At 41.2% G+C, this 25,026-nt stretch overlaps 1 protein-coding gene across 1 annotated transcript in view; it reads right to left on the reverse strand.

Moving 5' to 3' along the window:
- Positions 1-4,230: 4,230 nt before the first annotated feature.
- Positions 4,231-25,026, reverse strand: part of AGD5 (ARF-GAP domain 5) — a 35,656-nt gene continuing 14,860 nt past the window's right edge. Inside the window, exons 3-11 of the mRNA XM_087383108.1 lie at positions 23,591-23,681; positions 22,454-22,508; positions 22,151-22,259; positions 20,893-21,208; positions 20,558-20,768; positions 19,612-19,853; positions 19,176-19,457; positions 15,070-15,128; positions 4,231-5,443 (exon numbers count right to left, since the gene is read on the reverse strand). Of these exons, the coding sequence (XP_087239234.1) occupies positions 5,251-5,443; positions 15,070-15,128; positions 19,176-19,457; positions 19,612-19,853; positions 20,558-20,768; positions 20,893-21,208; positions 22,151-22,259; positions 22,454-22,508; positions 23,591-23,681 (1,558 nt within the window). The 3' untranslated portion in view covers positions 4,231-5,250. The remainder of the gene's footprint in view (positions 5,444-15,069; positions 15,129-19,175; positions 19,458-19,611; positions 19,854-20,557; positions 20,769-20,892; positions 21,209-22,150; positions 22,260-22,453; positions 22,509-23,590; positions 23,682-25,026) is intronic.

Raw genomic sequence — 25,026 nt, forward strand, 5'->3', positions numbered from 1 at the left:
AGAGACCAATCGCTCCCCTACTCCTCGCTCCTTAAGCACTTGCTCCACCCCTCGCTCTAGTTCTGCTACTCCATCCACCTTTGGACTTTATTTTTCCCGAGGACCTATCCTACAAAGTGAATAGCACTGGTGGGGAGGTTATACAACACGATGATGGGAAATAGAGCCAAGGAGGTCATCATAGATGCCCTTAAGAGACAATTTCCAAATCCTAAAGAGTATGAGATTGATCGAAATGCCATGCTTACACGCATGGGGGAGCTCCTTAAGTCTCGTAGATACAAATTAAGGAGGCTATTAAGGATGGTAAGCACAAGCCAAGGTGGGCAGACCTGAAAGATTGGAAGAGACCAAAGAAGGAGCACAAGGAGAATCCAGATGCGTTTGAGCCACAGTGAAGGGTGACCAGGATACGCCTAGAGATCGTAGGTCCTTCGCACCTCGGCAGCTGTGGGAAACTCAGGAACGAGGCATGGGTGGTAAGTATATATTTATCTTCTACTGAATTTCTAATATGTTCAATCATTCAAATGTTTTGTTATTCATATCTAATTAATTGAATTTGGATCCACGGGAATCTGTGATTGGATGGCCTCCAGACAACGAGGAGTACAGAAGGGCGTTCAGGATTGGAGCCAAGGCATGGTTTAAGGAGAAGGAGAAAGAAGGAGTGATCCGGATGGAGAGACTGGATCTGAAGAAGAAGCAGTTAGGCTCGGAGAAGAGGAGGGCGAGGGATCATGCGCATGCAGAGAGAGCGAGGGCAAAGAGGACGAGGAGGGCAAGGAGGATGAGGAAGAGAAATAGTAGGATAGGACATTTAGTCATTCAATATTTCGGCACTTTGGCCCTTTTGTAGCGCATTACTTCGTTGGGTTTGCCATTTTGAAATTCGGCACTTTTGCCATTTTGTAGCGCATTACTTTGGCGGGTTTGCCATTTTGGAGTTTGGCATTTTCGCCATTTTGTAGCGCATTGCTTTGATAGATTTGCCATTACTTTGTAGACCTTCTTTGCAAAATTGTAGCATGTACACCTCCTCATTTGTAACATTTAATCATGATTCTAATGAAAAAATATATATGGGGCAGGATGGGACAAGTCCCATCCTGTCCCACAAAATTTTTTTATAGCTTCTATAAAACTGTCGGTATATACTGATGCGTGTACCGACATTGCAGTGTCGCTATATACCAATGACTATACTGATGCCCACACCAACATTGGTGGCCATATATACCGACAGTGACACTGACTCCCGCACCGACAGTTTCTTTGCGACGTCCACACCGACGGACATTCTGACACTTTCCACTTGTTTTAAAAAAAAGTCTTTGTAGTTAGCATCGATATTGGTGTCGGAAAGCGGCCCGTGTGTTGTAGTGAGGGTTAGCCAATTCATGGCAAACCCATGAAATTGGTGGAGAACCTTCAACTATCTCAAAGGTGCATTCATGTATGCATCCTTCAAAACAAAATTTATGATATTTGGATTCTTATATTCAATGATGTCAAGTAAATTGTTGGTATTAACTAACCTCGGTTAAATCTCAAAACCAACTGTGATGTGCAAATGAAATCAAGTAGATTTGTCTTTTTTGATCCATTCATCAATATGATGGTAAGGTATTTGTCTTCATGCTAGTAAATCTTTCTGCATTACTTGCTATTCTTATATTCTTCAACTTGCATTTTGTTATGCTTCTTCAATATTTGATTGCTTGCTTTATAATATTTGGAGATAAAATCGAATGCTTGCATACAAATTGACTAGTATGGAAGAAAAATCGACGAATTAATAGTGTGTGTAACTCTTTTGTGTCCTTGGCATTAATCATGCATGGAATTTAGCTCTAACCTAGGTGGAGCATAGACCAAAGCAACATAGCTTTGGTACCTTCACATTGTTAAACTCATTGTTCTAGATCCTAAAAACTTCTAATTAACAAATGTTGAGAAAGAGTGAATGCTTGGGTACAAATCAAATAGTATGGAAAGAAAAATAGGTAAATTAATATTGCCAAACCTATTTTGTGTCCTTGACATTGAACATGCAGTGGTTTTAGCTCTTTACATATGGAGCACACTTATGATTTTCTTCAAATGTAATTTTATTCTTTGATTTTGGCTTGCAACCTGACAAACAACAACTTGAACAAGACCTTGTTTGGTCAACAAGATCATCGACCTAGCTTTTGCTTGCTTGATGCTTACATAAATTGAGTGCTCCTCCTAAACTTCGTACTTGCTTGGGTTTTTTAATGGTCTCTCGAGAGGGTTTTAGTCTTTGTCTCAACTATAGAAGCAATGCTCCCTGAGAAAGTGTATGCTTTTCTCAATATTTTTCAAAGCATTCTATATATTGCATCCAACTTTGTAAATCACATGTACTATTGATTCTTTAGGTTATTTTAAGGCATTATTTTGTTTGTTTTCCCATTTTGTTGATTGTTTATGTTATTTCAAAGCATTCTTTTATTGTTTTTCCATTTTTTAAAGTAAATATTTCTATCTTTGTGTAAAAAATATGTTCTCTATCAATTTTGGCCAAAAGTAATATAATTCCACTAAAATTTTCTATATTATTAGTTTTATCATATTATTTTTCCTACTTTTCAAGAATTATTTATTACTTTTTTCATGTATTTGACTTATTTAACAAAATGCATATGTACTTGTGTGAACATTTTAATCATTTTTCTGAATTAACCTTTGTTGGCTTATTTTGTCTCATTTAAGTCCAAGATTGCTTAGTAAGCTATTGTTCTCATTTTTGTATTATAATCTTAGTGTTTTATTTGATTGTGAATAATTTTTCTATTATTTTGTTTAGATGTTTTTATTAATCAAGCAACCTCATTAGCTTCCAAGAAGACATTCAATGGCATTGCTATCTTTGATATGCTTTCCAATGGTTGGAAGGAGTGCTCCAAAGCGGAGGGTTCATCCTCCTTCATTAAGAATATCTCCCCTAGCACCTACTTGAGCAATTCAATAGTTTCATGGTGTGCATGGTGCAAAAGATAATTATCCATGCAAGCTAGTAAGCTTTTGGATAGAGCAATTTCAACGAATTTAATGGCTTTATAGTGGATAGATCCAAATACTAAAGAGTTGTTCATGCTTTACCAAAGCAGCTTGAGACTAAGAAAGGTACTTTTAAATTGGCAATGAAAGTAAAGGATATACCAAGTGAATCAATTGTTTGGTAACATCGCATCCATCTATCAAGTGAGAGAAAATTTTCAATCAAGATTACGACTCTTGCAATTGAGCTTAGTGACCTACAATATGGAAAAAAGGTTGGTAAAATGTTATATTTGCTTCAAGATGGCTTTTCATGGAATTCCTACATGTGCATGGGTTTTAGTCTCCTTCAGGAATTTTTATTTCCGTGAAAGTCATTCCAAACAGTTTTGTCCATAACAGGGTTTTATTTATCACCTTAAAAATCACATTGTGAAATTGGATAGGACTTTGAAGAGAAGGAATTCCAAATTCTAATAGTGGATCCATAAAAGAATCTAAAGCGTAAGCACTTAAAAGAGACTCCGTAGATGTTCAAATTTAATCTTAGGGTGGATTCAGTGGTGGTAGGGCTAAAGATCCAATAAAAAATATCATAACGTTTCCATTTGGACACATGGATTGAGGATGCTCGTCAATAATGGATCTAAAGCGTAAGCACTTAAAAGAATCTAAAGCGTAACCACTTAAAAGAGACTCCGTAGATGTTCAAATTTAATCTTAGGGTGGATTCAGTGGTGGTAGGGCTAAAGATCCAATAAAAAGATCATAACGTTTCCATTTGGACAACCATGACTCATGGATTGAGGGTGCTTGTCAATAATGGAGTGCATGCACCTAATGAAAAGATACAATCATTATGATTTAATTTTGATGAGCTTAAAAATACCATAGAAGTGAACACCTCTAGGCAATAAATGATATCAATTGCACAAGAAAAAACCAATATTTGTAGCATCGTTTGCCTTTGGAGTTGGATTGGGCAGACGAATGGCTCGTGTATTTATTTCTTAGTATTTCTACTACCAACCTCTGGCAGTGCTTTGACATTATAAAGCCACATTTGAATCCACTAAAACCATGTTTTAACACTACATTTCATGTGTGCATGCACTAAAACCTTGTTTTAACACCATGTCACATTTCATGTGTGTGCATGTGTGCATGCATGAATCAACAAGTCCAACAGTACTTGGAATTCATCTAATAGTGACACCAACAAAATCCCTTCTCTTGTTTTGTAACTGTCTAGACCAATTTTTATTCTCCTCAATCAACCCTCAGAGGCTTCCCTCCCCCACCAACCCAAAGGAGGTTCTTGCAGCCAGTTTTTGTTTTGGGTTCTTGAAAACAGGAAAAGTTTAGAGTCTTACATATCCCAATCTCCACTGCTTCTTCTTTATGTAAGATGGCTACAATTTGGATCCTCTCCTGTTAAGTTCCCCTTGAGGGTTCTTAGAGAAATCTTCACTCTTGGCTCCCTCTGGAGGGATCAGAAGGATTTCCCTAGCTCTTACGTCCTCCCTTGAAGCTAAAAGCATTAAGCGAGTAACACTGCCTGGAAGGGCAGCTCTGCAAAGAAGCTCAGTTTCAGTATCCCAGTAGCTGCTGCAGGAAAAAAGGACGAAAACATTTAGAAGGCTAATAGACACCTGCTTTATGTACCTCCCTTGAAAATCCAGAATGTGGGTGGGGTGGACACAGATGACAGAGCAGGATGTAGTAGTAACAGCAGCAACTCCATAAGCCACCCCTTCCGTAGTCAGCTTGAAAAGTAGGTGTAAATCGCTATTTCCAACCAGTTTTTAAAATGTTGATGAAATAAATAAACTGACCTCTTGATGAAATTTTAAATTGAATTTAAAAAGGAAACTCCAAGTAGCATTTGCTTGATTTGGGTGAGATGTCCAGTCAGAAATAACTATATTATCACCAAAAAAAACCTTTGAACACAGACTGTATAAAGAATATTGCCAGTAAAAAATAGGGCCAATGCCATAAACTTGTACAAAGCATTAAAAAGCCAACGTAACCTCACTGATCACCTAGACAGATAAGCATTAACGAGAAGCTAGCCTTGCAGGCCCAATTAGTAAAACTTCACAATTTAAGGCACAAATATCCTATAGAAATGGAAATAGAACAAGCATGAGCAATTTTCCCTAGCACCGTAGGTCAACCGGCATTGCTTATGCCAAATGCATCTTGATATTCCAAGAATGTTCAGTGCCTTGAAAAAGCAGCAGCAGTCAGAGCCGAAAAGTCATAACTATCCCCTGTTGTTGCAGGCAATACTTCAGAAGCAGTTGAAGCACCGGCTTTTCCCGCTGAGTTTACCTTCCCAAAGTCATTCTGAGGGGTTACACTAAGAGTAGACTGGTAGGACATCGAAACGCCCTGTGCTCCTGTGCTTGAGCTGCAACCAGATGACAAAGACATAAGACTAGTTAAAACTACAAGAAACAGCGTGAGAATACAAGAAGCTAGAAATGGAGAAAAGATAGATAAGGAAATTGAAAGGCAAAATCATGTAAATTTAAAAAAATTCGTGAACTTGGGAAAGGACTTGCAAATTCATATGACAGTCAAGTGTCCCACCTAGTCACCCCTGCCCTTCCTATAAATTATCATCATGTACTTAGAACTCATAGCCGAAAGACACACACCATCGAGTTACAGGTCAAAATTAAGAGTTTCAAGGTTGACGAAAAGGTTGCCAAGTCTCAGTCAAGGTCAAAGACAATTTTCTTGAATTGTGCCCTTCACTTTGAGGCCTAGTCAATGTCAAGGTAGCACAAGATCAAAGTTGCAAAGTTGATGTCACATTTGAGGTCCAAGTCTTTAACCTAGCATTCAAAAGGCAGGCACCAATTTGACCTCTACAGTGGCTCTCAAACCTTTGAAAAGGCTCTGAATGTTTGGAAGGTGAAAAAGTCACAATTGAAATTTCCAAAACAATTCCTTCTTTTGAATATACACATCAAAATAAGTATTCATTGACAATCGGAAAGCTTACTCCTAGCATTCATAATTCAGAAAACGCTTGTCAATAAAGATGTTAGCTCTCATTTCTATATACCTAGATGAATCCAGGAACATTCCCAAACTCATCCTCTAAAAACACAACATAGTGCAGTTTCAATCTCACGATAGTCACTCATAAGATTGAAAACCATAAACTCCATCACGCATAGCAGGGACTAGCTACAATGACATCCCCACTGACGTCATCAGCGCCCAACAGTGGGTGTAGACCATAGTATAAAAATATGATCTCACATACAAATCCACACACCCACACATACTTGAGCATCCTTTTATACAAATTCTTTGTACTGAGTTTCTGTCGGCACTCCGGAGGTGAAGGGCAAACTCAGCCATGACGAAGGCTAGCACTAAAGGAGAAGGCTAGCTCTCATTTCTAGTTAAATCATGAAGTTATTAGCCGTCATGTCTTCTTGTTTATGTTTAATTATTAATAATATTATTGTTGCCGTTGTTATCATTATAATCATAGTTATTAATTATTATCATGGTTGTTAAGATTATCGTGTCTTACAAGTAAGAACGTTCGACACTTTAGACATGCGTGTGTCATTAAGACACGCTTAAGACAACTGTATGTATTCTTCTTTGTCCTAGACATTATCACACCTCCTAGGTCATGTAAGTGTTGATCCCACCAAGCATGCTCATCATCAAGACATCCACAATTACATAGCCATACTTGTCTCCATGGATTCTCCTTGTTGTTCTACATTGGGAGCATTCATTGCTTTTCTGTATATCCACAGCATCTCTAGCTATGGTGTCTTGACCAAATGCAATAAACTGAAAATCATCTTCATTATAAATGTTATATTCAAGCTCAAACAGTTCCAAAAATTCTTGTGCTTCCTCAACATTCCAGGGATCTTCAGTCCTTCAAACTTGAGCTATACCGCTGTAATTTCCATCTAACCATGACACCCATTAAGTCTTTGAAACTGCCCATGTGTAGGGCTTCCAAGATGAAATCCTCATCTTCAACTAGGTGTGGGCATGGTGCATGCCATCATAAAGAATCTTGCAATCATCATCCATTGGGTATAATCTGAAATATCCTTCCACCAAAGCTAAGAGCCATTCTTTTTGCTTATTAGGATTTTTGGTTTCTCCCTTCAATCTATGGTCCGGCAAAATATCTTTTAAGTGTCTACCACACAATTGGCCAACCAGGCCTATGCCATAATGTAAGAAACACAAGTTATCCCTAACCATGGATCGTAGGCCCACATAGGCATGGTGCTGATTTAGAGCTGAGAAATAAGTGTCGCAAGGACAGGCTCTCCCAAAAGCATACACACAAGGCAGTAGTGAAGACCGGCTCTATCCCCTGCACGTAACTCAAGGATATCACCCCGTGGAAGAGTCCCCAGAGATTATGATGGACTGCTCAGTAATAGGCTTGAAAGGATCTGGCTGGTTGTGTAATGAATACTCTGCCCGTTGCCCAAAATGCACCTTGTGTGGGGTTGCAGTAGAATCCACATGCATTAGTGTACCTTGGTGCTCTATTGACAAGGATGTAGAATTATCATGCCCTATGAGATCACCGCTGTCGGAAAGAAGCTGAGTGCCTTTGTCCTTCATGATCCTCAACATTTGTTGTGGCAAGTTTGCCTCATCCCCAAATATGAACTTACCATGGTCTCCTGCAATAGCACTTTCTGTTGGTAAACTAAAAGGAAAGCATGGAGTGAACACAAACTCAGAATTCTTGCTTATGGAATGAAGAAAGGTGAGGTCCTTAAGTAGGCACCTCTTACATGATCACTGACATCACTGATGACAATCATCTCCTCAATCTGCTCCTAGATTCTCTCAATCATCCTATGTGGCTTCTACCACCACCTAACAGTGCTTATGGGCACCTAACTGTGCCTCTAGCACACACACATAGAAACCAAGGTGTGCCTGGGGCATACACCTTGAGATATCCCAACATACCCCCCCTCAAGGGAATGCCTCAGGCTATGTCAAGGATACAGCGAGCACAAGGTGTCACATGCCATCTCATGGTGGTCATGGATCTATCAATGGCTAGGATCTCAAGCTAGCAAGGGTTCCCATGGGTATAAGGTAAACAAAAGGGATACAAAAGACCTTCCAATGGTTATCTCCCCTGCATGTACATGCACACAATGTCTGCAGGAAGTACCATGGAGCAAAAACACATACACATGGCCTACATCATATGGTGACCAGAGGTGTTTACAAAACACACAATAGTTTATTTCATTCATTTTGGAGGACTATCCAGGCTGAGTACCTTGACTCAACAAAAAAGAGAGATCTGGAGCATACATGGAGATGATTCAAAAAGCATAATCTTCATAGGATGCCTCATCTTGTGGAGGCACATCAACTGAAAGTAGATTGGCATTTTTTGACTTTGAAGTTGCTTCCTTTTTGGCTCTACAAAACTTTTCATGATGATTGTTTTTGCCACAGTGTTTGCATGGATTGATCTTGAAGCAGTCTTTTGAGAGGTGATTAGTCTTCCCATCATGATTGCAAGGCGAAAACTTGCCCTTCTGGATTTTTATGGCATAGGCTGTGCCATTACCTTTCCAGAGTTCCATGTGCCTTTCTTCTTCTTGAAGAGCAGAGATAAGACCTTCAAGATTAGGATTAGGAAGATTTTTCAAAGTGGTAACAACATGATCATAATCTTCAGGCATACTCTTGAGCAACACTGCCATAGCATCATCTGTAGTGATAGGAGAGTTGATAGAAGCAAATTGAGTCATAAGACTCCGCATGTAATTGACATGGGCAGCCAAAGGAGTGCCACTAACCATCTTCAATTCAAAGAAAGCAATCTTAAGTGATAATTTTGAGATGTGAGAGCTAGCACCAAAAATAATGTCATGCTTCTGCCAAGCTTCTGAAGGAGACTCTAAGTCAGAGATGTGATGAATATAGTCATCTCCTAAAGCAAGCGCAATGATGCCATATGCTTTCTCCTCTCTAGCACGATCTCTTGCTGGGTGTGTCGGAGCTGAGGATTCTCCAGCATTGGAGGCTGTTGAAGAAGAAGTTGACAAGCCCCCAGAGGTTTTCCCTCATTAATGTAAACTTGACCTTCATCTGCCATGTGTGGAAGCCCTTACCATTGAACTTGTCCATATTCAATATGGTAGCCATGAGAGGCTCTAACCCAAGAATTGGGCAGTGTCTTCTCTCTTACAGGTGAAATATAAGCAATAAAAAGTAATCCTTCAAAGAGTAACAACTTGAATACTTTGACTTGGATTTCTCTATGTGACTGAAGTAAATGTCAAAGCATAAGGCAATTAGTCAGAGCAACATTTATGCAAGATGTCTAAGCAAAAAATGACCAAGTAGATGCTAGAAAATGAGCATAGAAGACTGAAAATAAATCTTGGTCAAACTACCAGTCAAACTTAGACTTGCATAGTCAAGCTTTCATGGCCAAAGAGGCAACTCAGAAATCTGCTTCAATTCGTCATGCAGAGGTCGAAATTCAGAGGGCTTTTGTACTGGAGAGGAAGGTAAATAGGTAGAGCTTCTCCCTCAAAAAGGAATCGCGTAGAAGATAGCCACGTCACCCAGCATTATAGAAGAACCGTGGACTGGTTTTTTGACGAAAACTACCCGAATGCTGCTCCAAATGAGCTCAGAATTGATGAGCAGCAAGGTCGTGATGTCGCCCAGCTCCCTCTGGAAGGAATTAGACAATGTAGCTCTCCACAGTGAGAACCAGGAAGAATGTCGTCGCAGCTTCTTGAGACAATGCCGCCCCGAAAATGGCGAGATAAAGCGTAGGGCTTGTTCTGCAAATTCGCCTTGCCCTTGGGAAGACTCTCCTGAAAGATGAGATGCTAAGAATGCAGGTTTGAAGAGAACTCTCACTTCCAAAATCGACTTTGGAAGGGAAGGTGGGAGATGGAGGTGAGGAAGAAGATGATGATGTGGCACCTAACTAGGGCTTAAGGAGGATCATAGGGCTCTGATACCATGTTGGTAAACTGAAAGGAAAGCATGGAGTGAACACAAACTCAGAATTCTTGCTTATGGAATGAAGAAAGGTGAGGTCCTTAAGTAGGCACCTCTTACATGATCACTGACATCACTGATGACCTCTGAGCTCCACAATCATCTCCTCAATCTGCTCCTAGATTCTCTCAATCATCCTATGTGGCTTCTACCACCACCTAACAGTGCTTATGGGCACCTAACTGTGCCTCTAGCACACACACATAGAAACCAAGGTGTGCCTGGGGCATACACCTTGAGATATCCCAACACTTTCATGTGCATCTTTTCCATCAAGTTGCATATCTGGATTATCTTGCTCCTGTGCACTAATGTACTGTTGGGGACACTACTATTCAGACCAATGTGGTTATGGAAGGGCTGCTTGCCATCATGCCCATTTTCTTAAGTGTCATGACAGCCATCTTCCTTCTGTTGTCCAATGTCATACTCCTAAACGTGTTGCGATGCAGCTTCTGCATTAAAACCATCATGCATATCTTGATACCCGCCAAATGCATCTGGTGGCAAGGACTGCATACCAAAAGGCTGAAAGGAGGATTGATCCCTCTCCCACTATTGTGGATTTCCAGGTGAACCAAAAACAAATCCATGCATGCTGGCTGGTGTGGTGAAACGGCTAATTGTGCTCGTAGGAGCACTCATCGAATGCACACCAGTGGATCAGCCCAAAATAGATTACTCCATCTACAGAGGTGCAGAGAGCTGTAAACTGTAGGATGGCCTCAAGTCCAATAACAGGGTCGGCACTACAGAGAATGCATCCGCAATGCTTCGATAATCCCCATACTTGGAAGCAAGCTGCTAAAACTAAGGCTGACTAAAGGGCTCAAATCCTGCTGAGCATCGGGCATCTGCCATAAACCCCATGTGGTGTGGAGAATGAATCCTTGTTGTCCAACTGATCCCCATGTCATATAGTGCGCTTGTCAGATAGTGCGCTGAGCTGCTGGCCGATCCACTAAGAGATCTGCTCACCAATCTGCTGCCCCAACTAAAGAAATGTATCATGGAGCTTGGAGGATAATACTTCCAGGAACTGTGCCTATGCATCTTGAGATGCAGGAGAGAGGGGCATGTAGTGATCCCTCAACACAAGTGGCCCGCTTGGGTGCCATGGTGATTGTCACGGAAGACTTCCTGCACAAAAGTCCCAATCTAGCAGAGAAGGCTGCCCCACAAGCAAGTACGACTGTAGTACAAGAAAGGAAGCAACTCAATGAGATAGACAGAAGTGAATGCTTTTGTAATAGTACCTGATGTTGTGTGCAACACACATGAAATGTCAATGTCGAAGCTCAAGAGGAAGCTCGGTGAAGAGGCTTTGAAACGGAGCCGAAATGAGCCCACCCTCTTTTTTTTTTGGGAGGGGGGGGCGCTCTTTAAGTCACCTAGGATCCTTAAGACTCCTAACCTAGGACAGCTTAGGCAGTTAGGACTACTAAGTCACCTTTGGTTAGTCTAACTCAACCCAGTCTAAGACTTAGTCTAACCCTGATTAAGTCAACCAACTAACCTAACCCAACCTGCTAAACTAACCCTAATGAACCTAACTTAGCAATTACTTGAAGATTAATCTAAAGGCTTGGAAACCTGTGGCGGAATGACGGGATTGGGACAAAAATCCGCGACGGCACGGCATGGATAGGCGACTAGGGCAAAATCCCACGACGGTGCACAGTTGATCTCGATAGATGTGCTCAGCACCAAGGGCCTCAGCTATGGTTGGCTGGAAGGAAGCACAGATTGGAGACACTTTTGTTCGCCATGTCAGTGTCGGAAGGTAGCTAGTACGTCTGTTTGATTGTCACGTAGCTGGTACGTCTATTTAACCGTCAAGCAGCTCACCTAGTCGTTCCTATCTGAAGAACCACCCTAAGGTTTTGTTCATGGAGGTGGTTGTCTGCTACTGGTCAGCAACCTAGTGCAACAGTCGCAGAAGCGTCATACTCACACACAGCAGTCTCAAGGGATGACGCCAATTCGGGCATCGCACAGCTCAGCACTGGTATCCCATATTTTGCAGAGAGAGAGACCAACAGTTAACCTTGGTAAGACCAAGGTTATGGTTTTCAACACCTCACGAACAGTACTCCGGCAACACATCTTCATGCCATCGAGGGGAGCCAGTGGAGATAGTCTAGACATATACATATCTCGGAGCAGTTTACGCAAGACCTATCTTCACGATGACACATGCAGCTAGGGCACGACTCACACGTAGCACTAGGAGCCTTAGCTCAGCCAGAGAGACAATGCTTCTAGGCACACTTCCATGATCCCCCGACGAAGGGGTGGCTTTTTGAAATACTAGTGAGACCGACAACCATGTACGCAGCACCCTTTTGGGGATGTGACTCACCGGCAATTGAGCGGCAAAGATTCGAGAGGCTACAAATTGTCATGGGATCCAGGATGATAAGGAGTAAGCCATCGGTTCCTCTTCAAATCATGCAGGCTGAGTTCACTATGACACCATTGCAGATTGATGCATCTTCCACACAATGACATATCTACACCGGGTGTGGGCCTTACCCCGATGGTAATTACCGAGGCTAGCACTAGAGTCATCCAGACGGCTAGCTGAGAACGGGATCAACACAGCTTGGTATGCACGTATCTCCAAATGGTTTCGGTCTCAGGGCATTCAAATGGGGACCGACTCCCCCCCTTTTAGTATAGTCTGGACTCCCCATCCCTCCACATCCCACAAGAAAAGATCAACCACATCATACAGTTGGATCTACTTCAGCTATATACATCACGGACTTGGGGAGGGGACCATGAATTTCCTACCAAGATCCAGTTTTACCGAGACTACTTCCTGAGGGAATCAGATGACGGACTGATCATCAGCCCCAGTATCTGGAGGACATGCAAGTTACCCATGCGCTGAGGATTGCAATAGGACAAATGCGAGTCTCTTTTCACCCGTTGAGGATCGAGGCAGTAAGGGCCGAAGGCACACCTAGAGAGCAACGGATTTGCAGGTTATGCACACTAGCAGTTGTGGAGACAGAGGAGCACTTCTTATGTATTTTCCCCGCTTATTATGAGATCCGAGGACGCTACCACTACTTCTACCAGGAGGGGAGCGGATTTGGGCCACTCTCGATTGATCAACTTCATGATCAAGTGCGTGTTGGCCTCTTTCTCATGGAGCTGCGGCGACTCAGGGAGACTTTGCTACGCTAGATCAGAGAGTAGGAGGAGACAGCACCACAGGACATTGACCGAGCATAGAGACACGTCACTGATTTTTATGCCTTTGAGTCAACACCGGGACACATCGAAGTAGAGGATGAGGAGATAGCCGACATGAGAGCAGCCTGGATCGCCCATTGCTGCCTTACTCAAAGGAGACTGAACAACCCGAGGTGTCACTCTTGATGCTGTCCATCGAATATAGAGATCTTGGAGACCAGGACCCCCGCCATGACAAGAGTCCAGCTCGACAGCCACAGATACTTGACATCTTTGCTTCCTATCGGAGAGATACCACAACTCCTAGATATGCCCTCAGAGCTTTCGCACTACCCATTGGAGTCTGTTGAGGCTCTGAGACAGTGCTTCTGAGCTTTTGAGATCATTAGCTTAGTAGTTTAGCACTCAGCAAGGGCCTTAGTGAGCCCTTTGCTTCAGCCCAGGCGGCTTGTATGAGCTATTCTGTTGATTGTTACTTTCTCTCATAGACCCGTCAGGCCTCCCCAAGACGCTAATACAACTTTCTTTCTTTTCTCTCTCTAAGATGTAGACCCTATGCACACTTCAGAGAAGGGTAATGGGGACAACAGAGATAATTTGAAAAATCAGCCAGCCAAAAAGCTACGAAGCTGCTTGAAAGAGGTTTTAGAGCACCGCAACAAGATACTGGACTAGCACATAAGCTAGCCCAACAAGTACTCACTACATAACAAGTTTGTAATATTTTCTCACTGGATGTAAGGGATCACTACCAGTTGATATTGATCACCAGTCCCATAGAACCTAAAGGGTCTCACGCAGGCTTTAATACAATCATATCATATCATATCATATCATCTCTCTCTCTCTCTCTCTCTCTCTCTCTCACACGCACACGCAGTGTGTGTGGGAGAGGGGTGTGTGTGTCTGTGTATGTGTGTGTGTGTGTGTGTGTGCACGTGTGTCTCTATCTATCTACACACACACAACGTGTGCGTGCACATGCAATGTGTGTGTGTGATGTGTGTGTGTGCGCGCGCGTGTCTCTATCTATCTACACACACACACAGCTCTGTGTGTGTCCAACGCGCATACTTAGGCATCACTATTGAGAAAGCATATACCTAGATGAGTCCAGGAGCATGCCCAAACTCATCCTCTTAAAATACAACACAGTGCAGTTTCAATCTCATGATAGTCACTCATAAGGTTGAAAACCATAAACTCCATCACGCATAGCAGAGACTAGCTACTATGACATTCCCACTAACATCATCAATGCCCAACAATGGGTGTAGACCATAGTATAAACATAAGCTCTCACATAGACAAATCGCACACCCACATGTACTTGAGCATCCATCTATACAAGTCTTCATATTGAGTTTTTGTCGGCACTTAAGGGCAGACTCAACCATGACGAAGGCTAGCACTAAAGGAGAAGGCTAATCACAAACTAGTCCAAAATCTCTTCGTTCAAGCTACAACTTGTGAAGACTAAATGATTCATTTTAGCAACGCCCCACTTAAGATAGAAAGAATTATCACAAAACCAGCACACCACCACATGGACGAAAACTTCACAAGGTGAAATTTGCATGTCCGCTAATACGGCAGAAGCATATACCTAGATGAGTCCAGGAACATGCCCAAACTCATCCTCTAAAAACACAACATAGTGCGGTTTCAACTTACCTAACTAAAAATAAAGGGTAGTAGCCTAATCCTTCAGTATTTTACAGTTCACGCTTAAAATGGACAAGCAGGGAGATAATTTATGGTGAAAAGGAAGCACACCTTGAAGTAGCCAAAGGAATGTGTACACTCGACCTCTGTGGGTGTGAAGATCCTGCTAGCTGCAATACAATAGAGAAAAGACGCAAGTTCAGAACTTTGAAGTGATTCTGAATACACTCAAGAGTACATCATCAGCTCAAAAGACTTAAACTTTAGGGTGATCAAAGGACCTTTGTGATGCTAAATTTCGAACTCGTACATTTATTTCAGAACTTCCTGCCTAGCTTCTCCTTCACTCTCTGGACTTGAGAAATGTGCACCTCTCTAAAATGAAATATTTCCAATGCTGGTCAGTATTATCTCTCCCAATGGCACATTTACTTTTTAGATAGATAGAATATGCCTAAGACAAAGTACAAAAGCACTAAAGAAGCTGGACTTTTGAGGTTCTAGCTAAGCAAACTAATGACTTCGAGAGGTACTTTATAAGATCCAAGGCTTGCATACAAGCGATATGAAAAAATACTATTCATCCAATTGAGTTGACTTACAAAAGCATGAAAATTTTACTACAGTATAATATTCTTGCTACAATGGTCGCATGTTTAAGAGCTATCCTTGGGCACTGGAGATTATATTAGGCAGAACTCAAAATAACTATACCAATAATCCAAGGAACAAGATCTGTATGGAAATTGAAACACTGCATTCACAAGGAAAAGGAATAATCTTTTCATCATAGAGATAAGCCAGAAGATAGTGGAATTCTGCACAAAAACGTATGCACGATGATCCGCCAAAGTTTTGTGACATCTTGCTAAAATCCCTTTATTTCAGAAAAAGTTACTTTCATTAAACCTCTTCTTATGCCGTGAGATAAAGACAAAGGTAATCTGCAGATATTTGGATGGGTGAAAATAAAAAAGCATGCAGCCACACATACAAGGACTCACAATCATGAGTATGCTGCTCAAACGACCCTATATCCCTTCCACAGATCTCAAGTCACATGCATAGATCCAATAATGTCATTGGGGCAGAAGTAATGTAATGAAGGAGGGAAAAGGGCTAATTTTAAGGTCCTTTAGAGGCCTTTTAGGTGGGAAATGTGGAGGGACTATAAGTGTCCCCATCCACCCCCATTGTACACTTTTTGAGTGACATCTAATCCTATTTACTCCCTTCTCCTTCCTCCTATGTGCTGCCTACACTCTCGCCCAATCTCTCTCCATCTCTCTCTACCCCTCACCCTTCTCTCTCTCTTCCGCTCCCACTTCCCCTTCCCTCACTTCTCTCCTTCTCCCTCTTCCTCTCTCTACCTTTCGCCGATTCTATCCCCTCTCTCAAATCTGCCCTGCCTCCTTCACTACAAGTAAGGGCATCTCCTTATGCTTGTTCAGCATTTCGTCTCCAATTGAGATGCACAAATGCCATACTAACACCCTATACAGGTTCCACCCAGTCATAACACTACATCACAATAAGATCGCATAAAGAAGATAGATAGATAGATACCTTTGTAAGACTAGAATATATCCAATCGTACAAATTCAGATTTTTGGTGATCTAAAGTTTCTACAAAGAAAATAACATAGAAGAATGAGCTAGCAACTTTTTAAAAAAAAACTAAAAGTGGACATATTTAGCAAGCAAAGCAATGCTTATGTCGACATTAGCGCCCAAGCATAAGCAGCTATACTAGGTTTCTAAAGACCCCACAAAGTCTATTGAGCCAACCCAGTGCTTACTAAAATACGTCAAAAAGGAAAGACAAAGAAATAAAGAAGAAAGGAAGAAGGAGACTAAGCAAAAAGAAACAAACAAATCAAGAAACAAAGAGACCAAAAAACAGGAATAAAATCTCTCTCTCTCTCTCTCTCTCCCATGTATGAATGAAAGAAAGAAAAACAAAAATTATTTAAAACATAAAACCTAAAGGAATCACTTACACTTATGTACTGCTTCCCACAATGATGCAATATTAAATTCCTTACTTAAAAAGCATATGCATACTCAATTTAGCTCTTTTTTCGAAACTAAAAGAAAAACGGGCTGTTCAGCTCCCCACATTTTGTTTTTAGCTATGCCTAAGGGCGATACAGCGTAGAAAGACATAGCAAAGTTATCAAATTGTACATTGAGTGATAAAAGATTCCTTAGTTGTACAAAGGTGTGAAAATCTATGGAATTGGGAAGAAATGACTCCATAGTTTGCCAAATCAGAAATGTTTGACCCAATGTGAGGCACTTTCGTAACGTGTAAACCACTATATTCAAGTTGTTGACGTTATCATATATATCAACCTCTAATCCTATGGGAGATTGAGGGAGGTCTAACATCTAATAAAACACAAAGTGCAGTTAAGTTCACAAGAGTCACAAGGATAGATACTTCTCCAAAAGCACAATCTCTTTGTACATAAAGTCTTGAAAGTCAGGAACATTTAGTACAAATATATCAGCTATAAAACGCCTAGCTTGGCTAAGCTTATGTAAAATGATAGGGCAAGTATTGATAGGGGTAAGACTTTGCATGAACTCAAATTCATAAGTGAAGAGATAAAAATTTGCTAAAAAGACAGCACAATTAGTGCCCATAGGGATTCCTATAATTTGTTGAAACAGAGAATCACCTATTGTGATGTAAAGATTATCTAAAAGAATATCTATCCAAGAGCAAACACCTTCAACACTAAAACCTTCATGTATCTGTTCTTTTAAGAATCAATGTCGTGGCGTTTATTATTTAGCCACAAAAATCAAAGCATAACTATTTTCTCAACTTTTAGCACTTTGCATCTATCCTTGTCAAATCTCTGCTTAAAAACTTCAGCCCTTCGCTTTTTACCCAATCCATGTCCCATTGCCGTGCATGCCTTCGCCATATCCAACAAAAGGAGCCGGCTCGGATATAGAGGAGAGGTTCCACCCTTCATTATATTCAAGGTCCAAGAATGCAGACATGGGATAAATCTCCCATCACCTGTGCCATCTGTTAATTGCGCACATCAATTGCCTTTTAAGCCTTACATTTGCTAGGTACCACAAAGGGAGTTAGGACCACACACGAGGACCCCCAAGGGCCCATACTCCAACACTACACACCTACACGACCTGGTTAGCACCTAGCTTCTACAAAACACTCCCTATAGATGACAAAGGAGGGCTTCATCAACCTCTCAGGCTACACATAGATCCACCTCCCCACTTCTTGAGGATCTTAATCGGGCAAGTCCATGTTTCTTCTCACCGATTACGCACTCAGACTGGACGGGTTGAGAGCCATACCTAGGGAGGAGGTTTAGTCAAAGGAGCATTTTGCTCTCAATTGTCTTGTGTACTATGAGATCTGAGGCCGCCACATTATCTTTTCAAAGATGGTTTCTGACCCCTCTATAGCCTTTTGGTTCATCTAGACCACAGATGAGCAGTGATCTTCCTTCACGAGGCTGTACAGCACAAAGATCAGCTGCTCAGGACATAGAGACGAGACCATGCAACCAAGCCAAAGTCCGCTTAGAGGGTATTACTGATTTTTTTCAGTCACATAGCCTGGATCAGCAGTCGCCATGGAGACGATGCAGCTGAGACCTCGAGTGAGAAACACAACAAACTGGCTAGCGCATTGACACATAAATGAGGCTCAGGTATCTCACCTCCATGTTTGTCGGATGAGGGAGACAGTGGATGAGGCACTGGTCCAACAGAGAGCTACTGCGAGGAGACCACAACAGACTACGCAGGTTGATCGACACCAGCACTCTATCACAGATTTTATCCCTCCACGGGCCGATCCCCACCAGAGCCTCTATCCACCAAACCTCTTATCCATTCTCAGTTGCCCAGTGGACCTAGTTCCTCAAACAGCATACAGAGGACTGCCACAATGATACCGCATTGTAGATCTATCTTTCTTCTGATGGGTTCAGATATTTTATATGTGTATTTGTCTTGGGTGCGAATGCCTACTTAGCAGCTCCACCCACCAGCTCATTGTATCTGGTTTTTTCAGTCTCATATACCCTTAGGTCTTCCGAAGCCTTCAATAAACTCTTAATTTATTTCTTTCTTTCTTGTCCTTCAACTGCAATGCCTGCATGACTATCATGAATCCATATGCTAGCTCCTCTTAAGTGAGATCGCGCCAAATGTTTTTAGGATCCTACCTGAGCAAAAGGCAATCCTCCATTTTGAAATCCCGCATTGTTGATCATTCCTGACAATTGAGCACCAGCCATGGACCAGTTCTGTCCTATCGCCATATTGTTGCTGCTGCTGGTACCGCCGTTCACCTCTTGCGATGTCAAAGGTTGCTGACCTACTGGAAATACACTCGGAATCTGTACTCCTGGCAGCGCTGTTGCTGTCATCAACATGGACTGTCTCTGTGCTGCCAGTAGTGCAGCCATCTGTCGCTGATGAGCCACATATGGGGATGCAATAGATGTCTGCATAACATATGGCAGTCAATAATCAACACTTATAAGACCATCCACATTTGTGAAACACACTAATTACAATGAAGCAACAACACACTGCAGCACCATGTGCGCTTCAGACCTGTCATGTTTCAAAAAGTGACTGAAATACCGAATTCCTGACCTGTTCAAAGAGACTCAATATATCCTTTTTCACATCTTTTGGCGGCTGAGGAACATCTGATGTTTTCAATGTTACTGCTGGTGAACCCTTGAACAGATCCTCTAGGCCTGCCATAATGTCGCTCTTTGCTGATGATTCAGGAATCGGATCAGACTGCCCTGCAGGAGTTTTCTGTTCAGATGGTCCACAGACTGATTGACCAGAACTGGTTGTACCCTCTGTAACTGGTGTAGGTTCTGCAGCTGCAATTTTGAGAATGAGAGGAATCCGTTTTGGCAAAGGTCTAGATAAACATTCAGAACCTACCGTCTCCATATGTATGCAATTTTGACTCATAGGAGTATATTGACAACGCTTCCCTCCTACATATTTGAGACTACATGCTATAGCAGAGCTACTCACGCACCGAGATTCCATTAAAAGAGGATGCACTAACACGCATAACAAAATCAGGGTTTTTAAGACCTTTCCAGCAACGAATAGAAGAATTTGTCGCATTCAAACAAGGCTAAATGCAAAGATAATAGAATCAACCCTACAACTCTCATTCAATTACACAAGCGTACTTCATCAATGTCACACGTCTGAATTCAAAAGACACAAGAAAAGGAGGGTAACTGACTGAGATGGGGAAAATGGCATAAACCAGCTGTCACAACATGGAACAAAAAACCTGGATGATGACTTCAAACCCAGCACAGCAAAGAGAAATATTTCTTGAGCTCGGATTTCAAACAAGGTTTCAGATAGCAACTTGATACAATACTTTTGCATGTCTAAACCGGACTGCCATTATATGATCCTTACACTCGTAAGTAGTATGAAGCATATAAAATGCACGATGAAGCATATAAATGCATGATCCGAATAAACCCACTTGAGAAGAACACGCACCAACAGCTATGTCATCAACCACGACAAACATCATAGGAACTTCAGTTCTTACATTGGAAAGCAGCCCATGACTGGTCATCCAGTGGAGGAGGTGGTGCAGCAACACTTCCAGTCTGAGGAGGATCTTCAATGTTTAGAAGATCAAAAAGATCAGTGGGAGCTTCCACTTTGGATGCAGAAAGCACAGGTGTGACTTGCACAGGGTGCAAAGGATTTTGTGGCGGCCTGGGAGCAGGCAAGTAACCAGCATGTCTTCCACCTTCCTGTCAAGTTACATAAATTAGAGCACTAAAGTCTGAGTTTTACTGACCTTGCAACAATTGAAGCCTTCATAGAAAAAGTCTCAACTGGATTGGATTTGCATACTGAAGAGAAAACAAAAAATACTTGTGTTTTGCTGGCAGATCTTTCAGGAGAATGGGAGGTAGACGGTCTAGCCATGTGCCGAATCGGTGAACTAGACGATGGAAAAGCTTCCGTATGATCATCCTCAGGATCATGGTCACCCTTTGGTAATTCCTGCACTTCTGAAGCTTCCTGACCCATGGTGTCCTTTCTTTCATGTTCATAGCCATGGTCAGAGCTCCTGCGCTCCTTTCCATTATCTGCACTCCTGCTGCGCCTTTCTGTTGAGAAACGCCTATCCTCACGTGCTCTAGATGGAGAACGGTTGCTCCTTGGAACCCACCTCCTTGTTTCGTACCTAAAAATGAGCTGATGATGCATTAGAACGCCCCCCCATAAAAGAAGTTAAAGTCAACGTCATCATTTCATATAAAACAACTGTTTGCTAGTTCAATACAATTTTATCTGCCAGGGATTCATCTCATGACGTTTGCTCGCTCGACATAGTCTCAATTGCTTGGCCTGTATGCCCCAATGACAAATGCAGAGCTACAAGACTTTGCAATGCATTAAAAAGTGTCTAGCAAAAGGATGCAAAATATGGCTATAAAACTTACGTATCCATACATGAAGAATCACTTAGCCAAATGCTAGAAAAAAACTCTCTATAACTACTAAAATCTTCTGCATGTAGTTTCATCACATCCAATTAAAATAAGCTCCATACCCTCCTTTCACATTCAGCTGGTTTTATGCATGTAGCCTTGACTTCAATAGACACGAACAAGCTTGGTATGCCTGTCTGACACTTCAAAAACTACGCACATACAGAGTCCCACATGCATTCTAAATAGCACATCATGACAACTATGCAGGGAACAATTTTCATATATACCATCGAACAACTGAATATACCCAAACTCAAAGTAGACAAACTCATGTGCATTCAAGAGCTCTTGCATCATAGTTATTTCGTCAGTAATTTCCCATTAGCTCAGGAATATAAAAATCCATAAAAGCTGCACTAAAAATTTGTGTACCACTCCCACATGATTTCAATCGTCAGTGATGTAAACAGTCACAAGAAAATCTATAGAACCTTTTGGGGAGAGAGAGAGAGAAGATGAGTATGCATTTGAACATGCTGCAGCTATACTTTTGAAGATCACATAACTCAGCCCAGGGTATGTCTAAAGCTGCACACATATTTATATCGCTGATAGAATGACGAGGAACAACTATCTAAAAAATTTATCAGAACCGAAGATAATGAGGAAGAAGTATGGTGAAGTAACTATACTTGGAACGGATGAATGATTCAAGTCCCCCACGATCATTCTCAGTGGGACGCTTGAAAGAATTAGGCAGTTCTGCTTCCCAGAATGTATTAGCCTTGACATTTCCCATACCTGTTGTAAAACACAGTTTCAAAATGACAATCCATGATAAAATCATGCAATTGAGACAAAACATTAAGCAATACCATGCGAACAAAATGGACATGTACAACATAAATAGAACAGAAGAAATACTTTTAGCAAATGCCAGTATGCTCTCCTCTCAACTACAAAACAAGTGCAAACTCTGTGAGTTATCAAAATACCTTGCATAAATGCCACTTGCTCTGGGAGCCAAGTGTCCAAAGTTGCTGACCGAACCTGCACAAAAACAGAAACGAGGCAACGATATAAACAAATGAATGTAACATACCTACACTTTTCTCCACTATATTTATGGATCATTGTTGGATATCCTATTTTCATTTACTTTTTTTATAATCATATGTTTACTGACCACACGTATAAGTTTTCTTTGTGTAAGTTCTTGTCATAGGACTTCACAAAAGAGCCGATTATCTTCTTCAAATCCTATGCACATGTTATTTACAGTTCGGAGCCTGCTCTTACCATGGCTGATCACCATGTATGCTACCTTCACTAAATGTCACCTTCAGCGTGACCACATTATTTATAGTGCTAGCATATGACACCTTTGATGTGTCCATGGCACCTTTAGTGTGATGATTGCCTTCAATGTGGCCATGTCACCTTTAGTGTGACTATCACCTTCACAGTGATCTATCACCTTCAGTGTGATTGGTCACCTTCAGTATGACTTCACCATCTTCGGTAGCCGTCTATAGTATGGTAATGGATCTTCAATATCCACGATAGCCATTGACAGGATGTTGGAAGGTAGTGCATGAGGTGGACTTCACATTAGGGAAGTTACAAATCGTTTGACTATTTTCTACCGGATCACCCTCCATTTATCAACATGCCATTCCAGACGGATGATGCTTCGCTACAAAGCCCATGAGTCATTTCAGAAAGAAGGTTAGCAATCAATAGTGAGTTGATGGTGATGTCTTTCGCTATAATTAATTTGTCATCAACTATTGTATGCACACCTTGAACTCGAAAACTTTTTTTGGCACAACAACTGCGACATTGGTTTATCACTTCACGCTTCAGCTTTGCACTATTTGAACTATTTGAGTTCAACCTTAATATGAACAATAACACTGTACTGTGAACATGGAAATTTAAGTGTGCACATAATTTATAGTGGTGCATATTATTCCTAGTTATAACAAGCATATCATGATGTACAATTCTAATGATTGGATGACTAGAATGATATATAGATTCGTAAGACTAAAATATATAATATAAAAGAAGAAAGAAAGAAAAGAGAAAAGGATGAAAAAAAAGTTGGCTAAATTGAGTTTCATACACACCTTTGATATATGAACACCAAGACTGCGATGAATCCCGGAGCATTGGATACACACAAAGATTCCTAGGTTTACACTCGCCCACCTTGGTGCCCTACATTAAAAGAAACCAGAGACTGAGCTTACCAATGTATATTCATTTCTCTTTCTTGCAACAAATTACAACATTATTCAAAACATCCACTTTACCATAAACAAATTCTCTCTCACTACTCTGCAAACCCCTCAGATTGACCATCTTCTATTTTTGCAATTCTAAATATTTCGAAGTCCAAGCATGCAAAGACGATGATAGAACACACATCCACATAACATGCGATTACTATGTGGCTTATTATGCTCTTTAGAGAGCTGCCAAAGTAGATTGGTGACAGAATTTTCAAGTTTGTTTCATTTGCACAGACCAATTCATCAATATACCCAGCACTTGAAATCAATCTCTAGTTTTCTATTTTCCTTCCACAAAACTTCATCAGCATATATTTTCCCACTCCACCCTTGACTAAAAACAGACTCTAGATAATGAATTACAGACTCTTAACCACTCATTGTATAAAAACATAAGTTAGCATTGCTACTCTCTCAACAAAGCATAAGGTAAGACACTATATTTAAGTTAGCATTGGAATACTAGCAACTAAAGCTACAATACTTTTAGTTGGCACTGTTTTATTATCATATGGTATTTAATTAGCACACTATTCTAGTAGCTAGAATAGCATAGTGTTGACATTATATGTAATGGTCACAACCACAAGGCCCCCAACATAATGTTGTGGGTTCAAATCCAAAGCACTCACTCACAGATTAGTTTAGCACTTGATAGAACATAATAATAGGAAGAAAGAAAGAAAGTCTATTAATGTCCACGGGAGACCAACAGAAACCGTCTAGTACATCTGCTTTAGGGAGGGCACATGGCAGCTCCCAGGGAGTGCAAAAGCAACCCCAATTATTTAGAATACCTACATCATAGTCTGAAAAAATAATCAGCCATACATCAGTTTAAGACTGAGAGTCTTTTGGTTTTGATTTAAACTCTTTGATTAGTGCTATGCCTTCACGATAAACTGCCCATTTTCCATCCTTCCTAGCAGCCCTGACTTTAACTAATTCGGTTGCCTTGTTCTTCAATTAAGCTCGTGTAAATTCCTCAGCTATCCATATCTTGCTCCCTTTCAACTTGTAAGATTGTTGAAGAAGCTTGATCCGTAGATCTCGCGACTTAAGTGTAAGAAGGAGGAGGTGAAGACATCCACGGCTATGTTCAAAGATAGAAGTCTACTTGAATCACTCTCAAGACACAAAGGGGACTTTCAAAGGCGTGACGCCACAGGTCAATCACTCAAAAAATATAATGGCGTTTCTCATGCACACGCCACAAAGTAAAAGAGAAAGAAGCTAGATAATAAGGCTAAAACGTATAATTTTCTTATTTA

The sequence above is a fragment of the Dipteris shenzhenensis genome, chromosome 12 (genome assembly GCF_047967505.1).
Source record: "Dipteris shenzhenensis isolate YYH24624 ecotype China chromosome 12, Dip_SZ_1.0, whole genome shotgun sequence".
In the NCBI taxonomy this organism is placed as follows: domain Eukaryota; kingdom Viridiplantae; phylum Streptophyta; class Polypodiopsida; order Gleicheniales; family Dipteridaceae; genus Dipteris; species Dipteris shenzhenensis.